General features: G+C 38.6%; 1 protein-coding gene across 1 annotated transcript in view; it reads right to left on the minus strand.

Annotated features, from left to right (window-relative positions):
• Nucleotides 1-18,221, minus strand: part of DOK6 (docking protein 6) — a 392,906-nt gene that overhangs the window by 80,595 nt on the left and 294,090 nt on the right. The window contains exon 6 of the mRNA XM_065890010.1: nucleotides 1,679-1,817. Coding sequence (XP_065746082.1) covers nucleotides 1,679-1,817 — 139 coding nt within the window. The remainder of the gene's footprint in view (nucleotides 1-1,678; nucleotides 1,818-18,221) is intronic.

Consider the following 18,221-nt stretch of genomic DNA (forward strand, 5'->3'; position numbering starts at 1 on the left):
AGCACTTCATATATGTTAATGCACAGATACCTCATTACAGCCAAATAAGTAGAACTCTTGTATCCCCATTTTACAGATACAGGAAAATGAGACATTTAGAAGTTAAATAACTTGTTCAAGATTATACAGACAGTGAGTGGTAGAACGGGGATGGGAACCCAGTACACTGAGTGCTCTCCTTACGTCAGACAATTACAGTTGCATGAAAGAGCTCTTGAAATTTCCTTTATGAAATACAATTTAAATGACTCACTTATGAGCATTTTTTCCGTTCAGAACAACTAGAAGTAAAGAACTACCGCTGTTGACTAATAGCAAGTGACATCACAGTTGTTCATTTTGGCTGAAAATTAACATCAGCAGATTGTAAATATGGGCTGATAATGAATGTTCAAGATTCTGAAATAATTTGAAGTTTGGTAGTTATATTTTTTTCACCCGATTTAAGCCACTAGAAAAATGTCATATTAATTAGATAATTGTTACAATAATTTAAATTTAACCCAAATCTTCCTAGAAGACTAAATCATACCAACCTCCTATTGATGCTTCATCAATTAATCCCATAGTCTCATGTTAATAATCCTATTAACGTTCAAGTTACTCTTTCACCCCCACTGAAGGCCAAATGTAAGCCTGATTTGCACTTGCTGCCCTTAAGTATTAGGAAGGCTTTTTAAACCATACCCTAGATAGAGAAAAATGTGTATGTAGTATTGACAAAATCGAAAATGTATTAAAGATAATGTAAAATCATTTGCCAGACTATTTTGTCTTCTTACATTTAAAAGATAATTTTATACTTCAAAACATTATGTATTTGAGAATTTTAAAAGTCAAAACTAAAATAATACTGGATATAAAGCCTCATAGTCTTAAAATGGAATAGAATTATGAAAGTTTTTCTGGGTAGTGACCCACCTATTTCCCAAAGCTCCACTTGTCCTCTCATAGATGTAATCTAATGCATCCCTATAAATTTTGAAGAAAGAGAATATTGACCTATTAAAGTTACAGCCGATAATAATTCCATTGTTTGCTTTTCAAAGAAGTTAGTAGTAAAGCTTATAATTTTTTTTAGCTACTTGTAAAATTTGCTATTTCAGATTCTTTATTAAATTATTTCTTAGCTTGACCCTGAAACTATAGCATAGTTCCACGACAGGATAACAGATATCTGGTAAACAGTATAAGCTCCTTTTGCAAACATTTTAGTATCGGCTCTGAAACACGGACAGAAAGAGCTGGAAGTTTCAGAGAATCTAGGATAAATACAAAGACAAAAGAAAAGTGTAATCCTTTCTGGTAGAAACCTATTTTCCTCATTATTTTGGGTCCACATTTGCATCTCTGATTGTCCAACTACATGTGGAGAGATGCAGAGAGCACTGCTTCTTGTTTCACTCTCTGTGCACTCCGCTCCTCTCTGGGTAACTGTGGTAACAGGTCATAGGTACATACACGACGTGCATGGCTAGCGGCCACAAATAGCTTCTTCTGTCATATGCTGAAGAGGATATTAGAAAGATGAGGTTCAGTAACTGGGACAAGTTCTCGGGGCTGGGATGGGGTTGGACGCTGGGGCGCTGTCATGAAAGGACCCACATACACACGATGTGCATCAGACCTCAGTGACATTCATTTCCAAGCTGTTAGGTTACCAAGGAAGGAGCCTTACCCGGGCCTTCTGCTCCATTTCTAGCATTAATCTTTCATGTTGCTCAGCTATGGCCAGTGTCGCAGAATGGACCTTCTGATAGATCATTTCTCCTTCCCTTGTTTGAAAAGTGAATAGTCCTTCTCCTGTGTCACACATTCTGTGAGGATAGAGATAGGGAAAGAGATGGGTCTTCATGTGTTCAAGTGTGTAACAGTTCTCCACGTAAAAGATGCCCTCACCCTGTCATCCCCTCCACCTTGATTTTCATAGGAGCGAGTGAAGCAGATTCATCCTTGACCAAACCAACCAAGGAACCAACCAACCAACGCATCTTTAAATGGTGCATGAGAATGAAACTAAGGGTGAAAATCCATGCACATTTGGATTTTTAAAGATGAAGTGTTTACAACTGTGTGAAGGAACAGACAAAAGTGCTGTCAGATATTACAGGGCATGTCTTACCAATATGCAAAGAATCAAAGCAAATAGTTGTTTTCTTTAACAGCCTTCACTCTGATATCATAGCACTGTCTCCTATGATTTGATAGCTCTTGAAACATTAAGAACTTAAGAAAAAATCTGCAATTTTAAACTCATGTAGTAGGAACCAAGGAGAAGATTTTTTTAGTTTAAGGATTTGCATACATAGTTTGAAGCTTTTACTTAAACTGAGGAATCCTTATGTAAATCTCAGTATAGCCTAAGAAATAACATGGCAGAGAGGAGACCCCGTTTGGATGTGAGAGTATTTGTCTGAACTTGGCCCTGCCCCTTACCAGCAGTGTGAGCTGAAGCAAGCTAACTTGCCTGTACCCCCTTCGCACAATCTCTAACAGGAAAAATAACAGTACCCAGCTCATCAGATCCTTACGACAGTGGAGAGACTTGATACAATATTTATAGTGTTCCTTGGCAGATATTAAGTGCTCAAAAATGTTAGTTATCATTCTTTTCATCATAGAGAAAGTATGGCACTAATCTCAATATCCACCATAGAGAAGTGGTTGGCTTAAATATATATTTTTATCTGATGGACCATTATACAACTGTTACTATGTCATTTCTGAGAGCATATAATAACATTAAAACATTTTTTTGGCCATGCCACAGGGCTTGCAGGATCTCAGTTCCCTGACCAGAGACTGAACCTGGACCACGGCAGTGAAAGCCTGGAATTCTCACCGCTAGGCCACCAGAGAACTCCCTAAATTTCCTATAATGTAAATTCAAGAGGAAAAGAAAATCAGAATACAAATTCCTTTTCAATTATTTAACTATAATTACCTTTTAAAACACAGTTTTTTTTATTGGACTAAAGCCACTGACAATTTTTTATTGGACTAAAGCCACTGACAATTTCTCAGGCAACAGGATTATGTGTAAGTTTTATTAATAAAGACATTCTAAAATAAAACATATTTTAAATTAATATTTTAAACCAGCTTTTAAAAATAATTGGAGGCCTTCAGAAAGACCCGCTGAATATCAATATGATGTTCCCAATCAGAAACTGGACCTTAACCGGACTGCTGTGTTGTTGTTTTCAGGCTACGACACCAAAAGATTTGCACAAAATGCTCATGAGGCCAACCTCTGTCTTCCAGCACCAAAAAGATTTTAGATTCTACCTTATGATTCTCCAAGGAGTTTTAGTAGAAAAGAAGTGTCTCAAGAGGCTTCAGAAATTATAGAGGCTGTGACTGCCATCCCTCAGGGCTCCATAGAACCAGCACTTAGCTTCTGTGAAAGAGATCTTAATAAAATTCACAAAGCGTGAAATGGAAAGTCTGAGAGAAAAATGAAGAGTTTTCACAAAGTGAAACAAATGAGCTTTCTTTGTTGATTCAGAGGAGTAAAAAACTCCAACAGCGGGAGCAGGCAAATCATTGATGAGCGGTGAGCCCATCCTGTTTGAGGTTGAGTTTTGTTCATTGTTATCGGAAAAACACTGCTTATGAGCCTTCAGAAATGAGATAACGAAGACACAAATTGTTATTCCATACTCAGTCACTGAGTTGCAAAGGTCTAACACTTAGCACTTCCTGGGACTTAACTCTGCCCAGTGAAGGAGTCTGAAAGCTTACAGAAGGGTTTTATTTCCAGCCTCTGAAATAAAAACTACTGTAAACTTCGTCCATCGATCAAGAAACCAGGAATTAGAACATGCCAGCATAAAAAGCAAAGAACTTTTAGGTAGAAGGGGCTCTTTTTTAAACAATAGGTACCTAAAGCCAAGCTGAAATCAAACTTCTTCACTATAATTGGCTCAGATTTATGACTTCTGTCAGCAGTGTTGGAAGAAACAGTTTAGGTTTTTACCAGTTATTGTTTAAAACATGTTCTCTCAGGAGTGGTAAGGAACAGATATCGAGATTTTTCTTATACGTCTAAAGAGTTTTGTGGTAGCGAGCCAGTACTAGAGAGGACAATGGGAGGAGGCATGAAATCATTCTGACAGCTATTGCCCCGCCCCTCGATCTGGTCCCCAGACCAGCAGCACCTGCACCGCTGGGAGCTGTCCAGAGTGCTGACGCAGAACCTGCGTTTGACAATATGATTTGTACGCACAGTGTAGTTTGAGAAGTACTGGGCTACAGAACTCTTTCCACAGGCCACCATTTCATTCAAGGCAGTGGGAGATGATGCTTGGGACCCAGAGCAGGACAAATTAGAAGCCATATTCGTGCAGCTTAAGACTTTGACATAACAAACTGAAGGTTAGAAAGGAAGAAATGTGACGAAAAGGACAAAAACACCTCTAGAAGAATCCTTTCCTTCATTTGGAGAGAGCTAAGATAGAGGTGCTAGTTACATTTGACTGTCCTAACCCCTCACCACTAGCACGCACATTCCTCAACTGCATTGACTTGAAGAATAAGTGAAAATATGGACAATGTATGTTTGTCCTGACTCCAAACTAGAATTTTATTGAAATGTATAGACAATTACAAATGATATCTCTCTTTATACTTAACAAGGTATTTGCACAAAATTAATACTTCTTCTTACCTAAAATAAAATGTTAAAGAGTAGAATCTCTAAGGTCCCTTTCAGCTTTAAGGAATAATTTGGGGCTTCATAAAAATTCTAAGAAGTAGGACTGACACACTTATTTCCAGGTTTTTTTTTTTTTCTTTTCTGACATTGTGATATAAGGGACATTATAATAGCATAGACTGTAATAGTACAGTCAAAAGACTAAGGGTACAAATTTCAACAATCATGTTATGGCCTGTCATATTCATTTATCACATACTTATCTAGTACTATAAAGCCAGGCTCTGTCTTGGGCCTGGGGATAAAAAGGAGGGAACAATATACATGGCTCATTGCCTCTGAGGCTTTTTAAATGGTGGGGAAGATAAGCATTGTTCAGAAAATGACTCACTCACTGTGGTAAATGCTAGCAGGAAGAAGTACACGGCCAAGAGGAAGGCCATGGAAAGTTATTTCACCTATTTTCTCCTCATGTACAAAATGGGGGTGACAAGACTTTGTCACAAGATTGTTTTTATTTTTCTTTTAATCAAATGAAGTAATGTATGTGACAGTGGGCAGGAAAGGATTAATTCAGCAGGCCTGGGTTGCTCAAACTCTGCACATCTCGAAGAAAAGTCTGTTTTGGGGATGGCCCCTTGGAGGGTTTCTGAAATGCAACCTTGGAGCCTTTGTTATATTCAGTCTGATAAGAGTGTCTCTTGTGCCTGAGGCCTTGAGCCATGCTGTATCCGTCTGACCAGGTAAGTTTATCCTAACAAGGTGGTTCACCATGAATGCCTGTTTTGCTCTGGTGGTGGCTAGGGTCTGAGTGACTGAGGTTGCTCCTGGACCCTGAGGACACTGCATGCCCATCTAGCTGACCCTCAACCAAAACCTCAGACACCAAGGCTCGGGGGCTTCCTTGGTTCACAACACCTCACGCTTACTGTCATGTATCATTGCTGTCCCCGTGTGACTGCATGGGACGGGGGTCTGGAGGCTCGTGCCTGGTCCCTCCTTGTCTGCATCCTTGCGTCTTTTCTCTTTGCTGATTGTAACATGTACCTTTCACTCTAGTAAACCGAAACTGTGTGCATAATAGTTTTTTTCTGAACCTTGCGAGTCTTTCTAGGGAATCACTGAGCCTGAGGATAGTCCTGGAGTCTCCTCCACCCAAGACAGCCAGCAGGTGGTAGGTTGTTAATATATTTTGATGTAATAAGAATATTAAAAATCCTAGTCTTTTCCTTAAATGGCTCTTTTTCAAATTCCATTCCTCTAGGGATTTAAGAGGGCATGCTCTCTTTCTTTATCCCACCTCACCATTCCCTTCCAGAATCCCTTGAAACAACAGTACTGCCAGTCTCGTCTCTACTGTGTTCTAACAAGTAAGAAATAACTAGAGTTCCCTGTGAATGTCTGTATTCAGAGGAAACTAAACTCCAGGGAGGCACTCCATTATGTATGGGTCTCAAAGTTCCCTTCAAGAGGAGAAATAATCCTAAAAGATGGTGCCACGGAGGCAACTTCACTTGAGAAAAAGCCCCTACCATGTAATCGCTAGACCACTGCCCTCCTTTTCTTGTCCTTACGTCTCAAACTTAGCTCTTTAGGAAGGAGTGGCATCAGAATTCCAGCCTTTCTTCCAAATGGCAAGCAAAAGAAATTTACCAAGTGAGAAGTTAAGGAAACAGTTTAAGAAATGCAAATGGATACTTTAAAATAATTCTCTGGGGGTCTTTAGACATAATTTCGCTACAGATGAATTTGGAAACCTCTCGCAATTTTGTCCATCTCCACAGCGTATAATTTCACCCCTGCAGTGAGTTTTGCAGTTTTGTATGTATATTTAGTGACCACATATCTATCCTCCATGCACACAGAAATTTTAAACTCTCAGCAATGGTGTAAAGCAGGAGCACTTTCCTGAAAGCCAGTGGTGCTTCTATTCATTATTTACAATTTAATGTTTAATTACAGAAAGTAATGAAATTCTTCAAAGCACAGCTCTTCTGCAGAGCAGTGAAACCCCATTAACAATTCTTTCCTGATAACAGTTTAATCTTTATTGTCATTTAACGATGCTAGCATTTTACTTTTTTTTTTTTTTAGCAGCTTTGAAAAGGCTGAAGTTTCTGTCTAAAGCTCTAGTGAGTCAGACGTTGATCCGTAGTAAAAAATTACAAGCAAAATGGACAAACAGACGAAAGCAACAGTAAAGCAAGTCCAGAAACAGACCCAGTTCATATGGGAGTTCAATATGTGGTGAAAGTGTTGTCTCAAATCTGTGAGGGAAAGCTGGACTAGTCAATAAACTGCGTTTGGACAATAGCCATCCGGAAAAATATTTGGATCCATGTTTCTACCTCCACTGATATAAACTCCAGAGAAAGCAAAAACAAAACCAAAAAAGTACCAGAAGAAAGTAGGAAAGAATTCCTATATAAACTCAGAAAATGGAGGGGGTTTCAAGCTACGATCCAAGGCAAAATGTGACAAAAGATTGATAAATCTGCCTGTGAACAATGAAAAAAATAAGTAAGAAATCATAAGACAGCAAATGGCAAATTCAAAACTAGGAAAAATATTTGAAACTCACAACACTGATAACTTCTGATACCTGTAAGTTAGGTATAATATCAGTACTTTTTTCATTGGGTTGTCTGATCATTAAATGGATTAATATATGTAAATATTAAAACAGTGTTTGTAACTTATTAATATGAAATAGTACTTCTATTATTATTACTACTACTACTACCCAAATAGTTAGATACCTAAAACATATTGCTAAGCTAGTAAAAAACAAGGAGAATATAATGTATATAGTGTGCTAACAGTTTTGTAAAAAAGTATGTGGGGAAGAATTTATATACATCTTTGCTTATATGTACATTAAACTCCGGAGGAATGCACAAGAAACTAGTAACCGTGTTACTTGCTGGGGGGGAAGTGAACGTGACAGGTGGTCTATGAGTATGGGAGGGACACTTCTTGCTGATTCTTCTTTATGTAAACCATCAAATTAAATAAAGGAATGCTATGGATTTATTAATTGAATTTAATTAACTAAAATTAAACCACATTAAAATTTAAAGTAAAGGTCTGAGGACCCTCACAGGGTTTTTGTGAAGATGTAGTGTTTATGATGTGCCCAGCTCTGTCTCTGTCCCTTAGCAAATAACAGGCTGCCCTCGGTATTCGCCGGGGACTGGCTCCAGGGCTCGATAGCAGAATCCGAGGATGCTCAAGCCCCTCGTATAAAGTGATGTAGTACACTTGGCCCTCAGTATCAGCGGTTCTGCATCTGGAGGTCAACGCTCAGTTGGTTAAATCTGCAGATGTGGAAGCCACGGATACTGAGTGCCGACTGTACACTTATACTGTTAAACTTATACAACCCTGTACTGATGACTTAAGGGCCTCCCTTCCAGTTTAAACGCACACACGCACACACACACAGTATATATATTTATATATACATTTAATCTCTTTCCAGTGTAGCACAGGCATCTGATCTGATTTTCAAGGGACCAGGATTATGGAGAGTTCTGGTTTGTAAAGCGTTGAAACAATACCCACAGCAATGAGGAGAATGATAACAGCTAGCTTTCGGGGAGCACCTACTAGTGCCAGGCATGGTGATAAATGCCGTGTGTGCATTACCTCACTGAGCTTCACAACACCCTACAAAGCTCTCGCTGCTTCCGTTTTACAGAAAACACCATGCTAAGGAGGCTAATAGATTTGCCCAAGGTCATTAAAATTGACGTGGTCGAGCTGTGATCTGAACGTAGCCGTGTGATTTTGGAGGGTAAGCGCAACATCACTAAGCCCAGTTGCATTCATTCAAGATAAGAAGCAGAAAAGCACGCATAATTCTTTCATTATGAACATTTCTGTAACAGGGAAACAGCTAGGACAGGGCTCGGGATAAAATATTTTGAAAGCTCTCTCCTTCTTTGCTGTTGTTCCTTTTCTGTCAAATCAGGTTCCCAAGACACATACCTCAATGGCATATGTGCACCCTTAAAATGCACATGAAGGTAAATCAGTCAAAATTGTTGAATTGGACTCAAACATGCCCTGGACTCCCAACTTCAAGTCAAGTCCTTCATAAGGAGGAGGATTTAGCAGAACATCTGCCATCCTCTCTGCCTCCTGACTGGACTACTGTATGTTCCTAAACATTTAATGCATATGGTGCCTGTTATTGCTTATCTCACTGTTGGAACCTTAGGGCTACAATGCCGCCCCTCAAACAAGTTGAGAGACTCGATCCTACAAGGAGATCTTGATTTTAGTCCAGGCTCTCTGCAAATTAGCTTGAAATGCCATTTTGATCCTTTATAAAATTGAGTTTCAATGAAAGAATTGATATAAATGATCTCTAATGTACAAATTTCTTCCAAAATTCTACAATTCCTCCACCTGTGTACTCAGTGATGAGTGCAAATTATAACCACATTAATTAAAATATCCCCATCTTTACACATATTTTCCAAATTTTCGTATTATTCTATTTTATTTACTTTTTCTTACTGCCAAATGTTCTCTTTTGGTTTTTCACCTCAATGAAAAAGCCAGTTGAGTCTCCCTGAAGCAGTCTGAAGTTCTGGTTTTACTAAATCCTTGAGAAAACATATATATAAGATGTTCTTCACCTTACTTTCCTTCCTGCCTCAAAAATTGAGAATTGAAAAATCCACCAGGTGAAGATGTAAATAAACCATAGGACTTTAGTTGCTATTTAATTACCTCAAAGCATGATCATAAACTATTAACAGTATCATTCTCATTATACTCTTACATTGTGTTTATGAAGGTTTAGTGGGGAAAAAAAGCATTTAAAAAGGGTTACAGCTAATTTTATATGCATCCAGTGGCTTTATTGTAAAAATATTGCATACTCCTTGAGGATTAGGAGTTTTAACATCTGTAACCCCCAAGTGTCAACCACAAAAAGCACCCAATGCACTCCAAAAATGTTTGTTGACCGAAATGACTTGAAAATTATCATTATGTTGGCTTCCTGACAGGTAATGAAATTGTAGTTCTGGATAGCAAAAAAAAAGCAAAATAAAATATCAAAGAAAGAAATTTTCTTTGAAGAATGACCCCATAGTGTTAACATTGTCTTCTGAAAGGAGTAGACCAAACAATCCAAAGGAAAACAGAGCTGATATGTTCTTATGTTCCCAGCTGATACACACTTGGTCTGTCTTAATATTGTTTGAGGGAGGCTGTGTGTGTATCATATGAAACAACCCAAACCTATTTTTGTAGGAAGAGCTGAAGACAAAACAAGTAAAGCAAAAGTTTAAATTCTGTCATTTAGAAATTATATTCCCTTTTTAAAGTGAATTTGCCAAGTTACGACTGGAAGATTTTTTAAATTATCATGCAAGTTACTAATATTTAGACACTGAATTGCAAAAGAAGAGTTTTCCTTCTCTTACCATTTTGAGGGGAGCCTAAAAATGAAATAATTATATTCCCTTAGAGCAAAAGAGCATGTAATCAGGGTTTAAAATTACATTTTGTTCTCTTTTTGCTCTAAATATAGTTAATTAAGGTAATTTTAAAATTATTTGAAAGATACTTTTGTTGTCTCAGGTGACTACAGAGGAAAGTGTTTAAATTATAGCCAAAATAGAAAAAAATTAAGACTATACTTGATTTTATGATGGTTATATTGCCTTTTCTTCTTTGCTTATATTTATTCATTCATTGATTTTTTTGGACATCAGCCAATAATGCATCAGGCCCTGTATTAGCTTCTAGACTATATTTAAAAAATCATATTTAAAAAATAATTAAATAAGAAACATTAACTCATGAATTGCATTTGCTCTCATTACCTGTCTATCTATCTACCCATCTTTCTATGTGTTTACTTTTTCATTTAAACACTCAGTAAATGAGTAGATGGCTATATGAAATACATAACACAATTACACATTTTGAAGAATTGAACTGGTTATCCTTATTGTGTTAAAATTTTCTCTAGAGGTTTTAGGTTGACAGATCACTGAGAGAGTATAACTTTTATTCTTTTACTGCCATTACCAAAACAAACCACCCGGTAAAATGGTACAAAACATATCATTCTAAGGTAGAATATTACATCCTTTGTAATACCAATCAGGGAGAGTACTGATTGGTATTACAAAGGATGTGGGCATATGTGTCTACTACAGCTTTTTCATTTGTTTAGAAACGGAAATTAAAATTAATGCCATAGTAAAAAATGAATATACTTAAATTTAAAAAATTAAAGAATTTCAAATGTAATTACTTAGTTTTTTTTTTTTATAATTTCAAATGTCATCATTCCAGGTTAGTAAATTTTAAACCTTAATTTTTAAACTCACTTAAACTTTAAATTGTTTTCTTTAAAAGTATCTGAATTGAACATATAGTGAACAGACAATTTGAATCACCTTCAAAGTAGAAGCCGCCTGCCAATGCAGGGGACACATGTTCGAGCCCTGGTCTGGGAAGATCCCACATGCCACAGAGCAACTAAGCCCATGTGCCACAACTACTGAGCCTGCACTCTAGAGCCCACGAGACACAGCTACTGAGACTGCGCGCCACAACTACTGAAGCCCGCGCGCCTAGAACACACGCTCTGCAACAAGAGAAGCCACCACAATGAGAAGCTCGCGTACTACAAAGAAGAGTAGCCCCCACTCGCCGCAACTAGAGAAAGCCTGCGTGCAGCAATGAAGACCCAACGCAGCCATAAATAAATAAATTAATTAATTAAAAAAAACCAAAGAATGAAATGAAAAAAAAATCACATTAATTCAAAAAGCTCCTCAAAAATCTAGAGACAAAGGAGATACAAGTCATCATTCCTTAAAGGAGATGACTCCTGGGAGTACATTCCTTTTAATGTTTGAACAGGTTTTTAATCCCCACCTCTCATCCATCTGCACTTCCAGTCTATGTCGAAGTCTCTAGATTCCTACACACACCAGGTCATGGGACGATGCAAATGACAAAAAGAAACACTGATATTGAAAGACGTCAAATGGAAGTTGTATAAATGAAAAAACTTATTAGTAATCCTTTTCTTACCCATTTTTGAGTGTCAGTATTCCTGTTTTTAAAGTAAGAAGGTTTGGCTAAATGATTGTTAAGATCCCTTTCAAATACAGAAGCAGTTCATAGCTAAGCTTACAGATCCATTTAAGTGGTTAGTTAGCTTTAAACTTCATCTATTTATGCTTGTATTTCAAAAGGCAGCCAGTGTCTTTAAAACATGATGTACTGTGTTGTGTTACCTTAGTCGTGCCTTGGGTACTTTTCCTTTTCCTGCTTAACGACTTCTAGGTAAGGGAAAAGAGAATGGAGTTAATCGAAGTCATCTTGCTGTCCAGGAGTTCACGAGACAGGGATGTGCAGATCAGCATGAACATATAGTTCATATCAAGGTTCATTTACACCCATCTCAGATCCGTTCGGTCTATCATTTATGGAGCTCTAATGTCACATGGTTGCTCTTGGAAATTCGCACTCAAACTCTCTGGCTTACATCCTGATATCACCTCTACAGTCAACAGCCCACTCTTTAAGGCAAGTACGATGGATAATTTCATGTGTCGACTTGACCAGGCCATAGGTGCCTAGACATTTGGCTAAACATTATTCTGTGTGTGTGTGTGAGGGTGTTTCTGGATGAGATTAACATTTGACTCAGTGGGCTGAATAAAGCAGATTGCCTTCCCCAATGTGAGTGCACCTCATCCAATCTACTGGAGGCCTGAATAGCCCAAAGGGTGGGATGTCTTGAATGACATCCACAAGGGAGTTCAAACTTTTTTTTTTTTTGGCGGTACGGGGCCTCTCACTGTCATGGCCTCTCCCGTTGTGGAGCACAGGGTCCGGACGCGCAGACTCAGCGGCCATGGCTCACGGGCCCAGCCGCTCCACGGCATGTGGGATCTTCCCAGACCGGGGCACGAACCCGTGTCTCCTGCATCGGCAGGCGGACTCTCAACCACTGCGCCACCAGGGAAGCCCTATTTTACTTTTCTTAATGGTCAAAGCCCTTGGCTGGTTACTGTAAATATCTATCATGGATCAAGCTCCATGTGCTCATTTGAAATGCTATCTTCGCAATGAACAAAAGATCATTTGGTGCTAAGTGATATCTGTATGATTCCATTTTTCTTATCACATATAAGGATGTTACAGAATCTCAATTATATAACATTCTGTGTTGCTTTGCTGGCTACCATTCTAAATGCTTGAGCCATAGAGTTATGTTTATATAATTCATACTATTTTTTCCATCTAGGGATTGATGACTGGTTCCAATTCCCAAGGATTGCCTGTCTTGCTATTTTCATTAGGATTTTCCACAGATTAAAGGTGAGAAGGAATTAGCAAGGTACCAAACAAGGGAGGATTGAAAGGCGAATCTCCTCTGTTTCTTTTCAATTCGTGTTTACGTCAAAGGAAGCAGTCAAGGTTTTGGGATCAGGGTTAAGAGCCCGAGCAGCCCTGGGTTGCGTGGACAGCGGTGGATGGAAGCCACAGGGATAAGATGATGCCCTGGGCAGGCACCCAGGATCCTGGGGAAGCACTGAGGATCCAAACAGCTCTGGCTTAGCTTGGAGGCCTTGGAAAAGTCACCTGACCGCTAAGTCTTCAGCTGCTCGTCTATAAAACCATTTGTCTTGCATACCTTATAGGATTGCTACGAGGATCAAAATGGGAAAGCATCATGAAAACTGTCAAGTACTACGCAGTGCAGGATGTTACTAGTGTGATTATGGGAGCTGGTTTGGCCGGGGCACTCCTGCATCCGGAGAGCTCCAACTTCCTCCTTAGCGACGCCTCCTGGCTGCTTTTGAACATCACCGACCTCTGCTGCATCCCCCGATGATACTGCTGCATTTTCTATGTTTGGAGATGGCATTTCCTGTTCTCAAACTGTGACCTGTAAGGCCTCTGGCAGGCCCAGTCGCGCCCTGGTGTGTACTCAGTCCAACTAGCAATTGTCCCTGTGGGAGAATTTGCCTGTGAAAAACGGCTTCCTCTGGTAAAGTGGCGGTTTTCCACGGGGGAAATCGGCCTTCTGCTTTCACCAACACAGACAATGTTGGAGAAGGGAAGGAAAAACACTTTGTTATTTCATCAGCTCATGTAAAGGTCATTTTTCAACCTGTTTCTCCTGCAGTGGAAAGTTTTGAATATATAGCTCTAGTAATGTTGCCTTTTTTGGAAATTCATTTTTGTTCTCAAGGGCCGTGTTGTCTTCCCCCTACACCGACTTTCATTATATTTAGTGCAGTGTGTAAATGATGTAGTTAGAATTGCAGGCAAAATGACCCACGACTATACCTATTGTCAGCTTCCTGCATATTTAATAGAAATGCAGTGTGTAAAAATATGTATAGGTCATCGCAACTGGCATGAACGGAAAGGCTTAGTTTCTATTGTAGGTTTGGGTGACTATGTATTTTTCTCTGGGGTTCCATTTAAAATATGGCAAGTTACCTTGGCACGAAGAGTAAGAAAACAATTTCTTTTAGCGAGAATAATTTCTTTAGGGTTTCTAAGTTACTGTGGGGTTCATTTTGAACCAGTTTTACAGGTAAATAGACCAACGATATATATTTCCTCAGGATACTATGTTGTCATTTTAGATTTCAGTGCTAAATATTTGTTATTAATATTTTAATGAACATAAATGTGATTGAATTTAAATTTGGAAATATCAAGTATTTTGCTCTTCATGCAAACACATGGCAAAGGAAATAATAATTTACCATTTAAATCTTCTAGTTGAAAAAACAGCGTTCTGGATTCAGGCTCTGTAGTGACAGATGTCTTCTCTGGATGTGCTAAAAATGACTTATGTGACCTTGAATGTACTGACTGTTCTCTACTTGTACCCTGATACCCATTCTCTATCTTTTTTCTAACGTGTCTGTCTGGCATTGTGCCCTGGGAAGCTGACTTCTACAGGCTCAGGCTTACTGCCCTCCTGGTTTGGCCAGAGGAGGGTGTTGACAGAAGCCAGTAGAACTGGAAGGAGAACAGAGGTGTTTTTCCACCCTGTCCTTCCCGTCTCAACACTGTAGTTTTGACAGTGTTCCTTCTTCCAAGGATCTAAGTTCTTTCTGGGCTCTGGTTTCCTTGCTCCTTCAGGCCTGGGGTAGGGACAAGCTTCTCTGTTACTAGTCTCGGGGTGCTCTACCAGCCCGTGTTTGTTCCCTAATCATACCCTCACCTTTTAAAATAATTCCTACACTGGATTCTTCTCAAACCCTTTGAGCAGGTCATTTCTTTATTGCTGGGTCTAAACTTAATTTATAACAAGTTTCTTCATCTCTCTGAGCCTGTTCTCTCATTTATAAAAGAAGGAAAAGAATATTTATCCAGTACATCTCAGAAGACTGTTATGATGAGCAGGAATAAGGATGGAGATAATAATAGTGATAATAATAATACCTGGCCTGCACTATGTATCTACTGAAAAGCTCACCCTCTACCCATGATACTATTTCCTGTGGAATGGAAAAACGGCCACAAACTACTTCCCATCCTGTGTTTGTGCCCTTGCCACGTGCCGTTAATACTCTTCGCATCAAAGGTGGCATTTTCATACATCCTCTGATTCTCTGCCAGCCTGTGGCTTGCCTGGGCCACTGGTAAAATGAGATGCCATCAGCAGCTGACAAAGGGCTTGTGCTTCCTTGCTTGCTGCTTTGGAACCTTGCCACCGTGTGAACAAGACCAGGAAGCCTGCTGGATAATAAGAGACACGTGTCCCCATCATGCTCATCTGGTCACTGATCCCCTAGACTGGTAGGAGACACCTTATTAGGTCAGCCAGTCTCCGGCCAAGCTGCTACCTGACTGCAGGAGAATGTGCAAGCCCAGCCAAGATCAGCGGGCCTGGACCAATTGAGCAGATTGATGACCTACAGACTCATGGACATAAATGGCTGTTGTTTACCATTAGATTTAGGTGAGTTGTTACACAGCAACAGACAGCTGATAGAACCATTCTCTGCAAATAAGAAAAATATGACAGTTATTTTAAAATATTATGTTATATAAATGAATGACTTGTATCGTACATTATTATAATCAGTATGTTATGATGGCAGAAGAAAAGGTGCTCCAAGAAGGTCTTGGGATGCTGTGCTTTTTGGAGTCTCTACAGCAGCAGACCAGAGCACCAATGCAGGCGCACTGGAAGTTAAGCAGAGGGAAACTGTTTGTCATCTGAGTTTCCAAAGGCATGCTGGCCATAAGTGTCAACAGATGATGTTGCATATTAGTTAGAATTAGAAATTTAAAAAAATTATATGATAAAAACCAAAAAAGAGAGAATTAGATGGCAGAAAAGAAGTAAGTTTTGTGGACTAGAGTCTTAGGAGAGAGAGAGCACAGGATTCAAACACACAAGAGCCTTGGCTTAGAAGATGTCTCATGATGGGTCAAAGAGTGTATCTGGATGGAAGCTAATGCCATAGGATCTTGTGTTTGGGACAGGAGGGTTAGCTTCAGCTCAAACAGAATATGACAAGAGAGGTTATCCAGATACTCTTCCATCCCGAGGCATGACTGCCTGGGGAGGAGGCCCTCAACTGTGTGCAGTCCTTAAGGATCCTTCAGAAAACTGCAGTAATGACTATGCAGAGAAGTTCAAGAGTTGCATTTTTAAAAAATGGATGCTCGGTACATTCAAAATATCATGCTTGTCCAGTCTGTGTCAAGTCTGAGAGAAGTACCAAGGAGAAGGGCATTTTGGGGAGAAGACATGGTACTTGTCTCTGAAGCTGGGTCACCAATGTTCTCTGAGCTTTAGATCAAAGGCTGAGACATGAGGCTGACATTGGTGCTGATACCTCTACATCAAGGAGGAGTTGCTATGCTCTTTGAGGGTACTCATTTGAAGATAAGAATAATAACTTACTTGGATCACACCCTCTCATAAATATGGACTGAAAGTTCAAAGGTGTGTGGCTATGTCCCTAAAGAACATATTAAGAGTAGCACAGCTTTCAACAGTGACCCAGACCCAAACCTATGATTTCATTGTATTATGTGGAATTAAATTAAGATCTCCACTGAAAAGAGGTATAAAACAACACCATCTCTTTTTTGAGGGAGATTTTCATTTCCCCCGAGTTACCATAATATTCCAAATCCATAGGTACCCTTGAACTGACGATTTTTATTCAAAAAATTCTCTTATAATTTAAGCCTCTTTGTTTAAAGACAGATCAAACATGTTTTCCAATATATCCATAGCTCTCACTATAGAGAATAAACTTTCAATGATCCTTTGACTTCATTCTATTTAAAAAGACAACACTGTTTACATTATTTATATTTTTATGTTGTCTTTTGTAAAAAAGACATTCTTTGGTGGTTATTTTCTCTATTTTTTTTGTTCTCATCAATAAATGTATGAAATACATATTTTAAGTAAATTCATAATAATGCTTCCACTTCATTCAAAAAATTCCTTCCAAGGGAGCCAGCTTAGGAAAGCTTTTTTTTTTCCAAAAAATTTTTGGAAGCTTTTTTTTCCCAAAAAATTAGAATTTTTTGGTGGATGACTAGTGTCAAGACAGAGAGATGAAAATGCTTATTGCAATTAGAGAATACACCTGAACGTGCGCGGCACGCAACAGCACGTGATGGAAGAAAGTAAATTTACTTTTTTGTTTTAGATAACCAAAGCATTATATTTCCAAGTTTTATAATTTATATTGTCATAAACATATTTCTGTTGAAAATGTCATCTTTATTTCGGTTTAAAGTTTTGGCCAGATCTATAACTAGCTACCTTGGAACCACTGGTGAGGACTTCATGGAGCCCCTGCCATTTGAAGAGGAGGTAAGTTAGAAAAAATCCCACTCTTCAAGTAAATATTTGACTTAGGCTACAAACATCTTCAAATAATCAAGCAAATATATATTTTTTATGTGCCTACTATGTCCCAGGAATACACATGGTTGTTGGCAAAAAGAAAAGTAGGTGTATGCTCTACAATACTTACTGAAGTGATCTTCTAACAATAACACAGGAAAGAACATTTTAATCTAGACATTTGCATAATATCCTAGGTATGTGAAGACCTCTCCTAATTTATGGCCTGATGAAGGCAAGCTTTGAAATTTACGTGCAGTTTTTATGCTGGTGAACACAAGCAACATTAAAGATTAAAATATAAGAAAGTCAAGATTGAATATCAAAGACATTTTGGGGGCAGGCTGTGTATATGGGGCATTTCTAAGATAAAAATTCCTCCTTTCAGGTTGTATTTACTCTTTTATACAGGAATTCACTTATTCAACCTTTTTAGATTTTAAAGTATGTTCATTTGATTACAATTGTCACTCTTGATGAAGTGCCTTACAGGAAATCTTTTGAAGCTTTGATTTTGATCTCATGAAATAGTTTTTTAAGGGAATATAATCATAAAATCACCATGTTAACTATATTTCAAAAACCAGAACCCAACAACTATGAAATTTTGTGACTATATGAAGGAGTAAATGAATTATTATATCCATGTAAATATCCTGAAATAGAATGCAGAAA

Source organism: Phocoena phocoena, chromosome 13 (genome assembly GCF_963924675.1).
Source record: "Phocoena phocoena chromosome 13, mPhoPho1.1, whole genome shotgun sequence".
Classification (NCBI taxonomy): domain Eukaryota; kingdom Metazoa; phylum Chordata; class Mammalia; order Artiodactyla; family Phocoenidae; genus Phocoena; species Phocoena phocoena.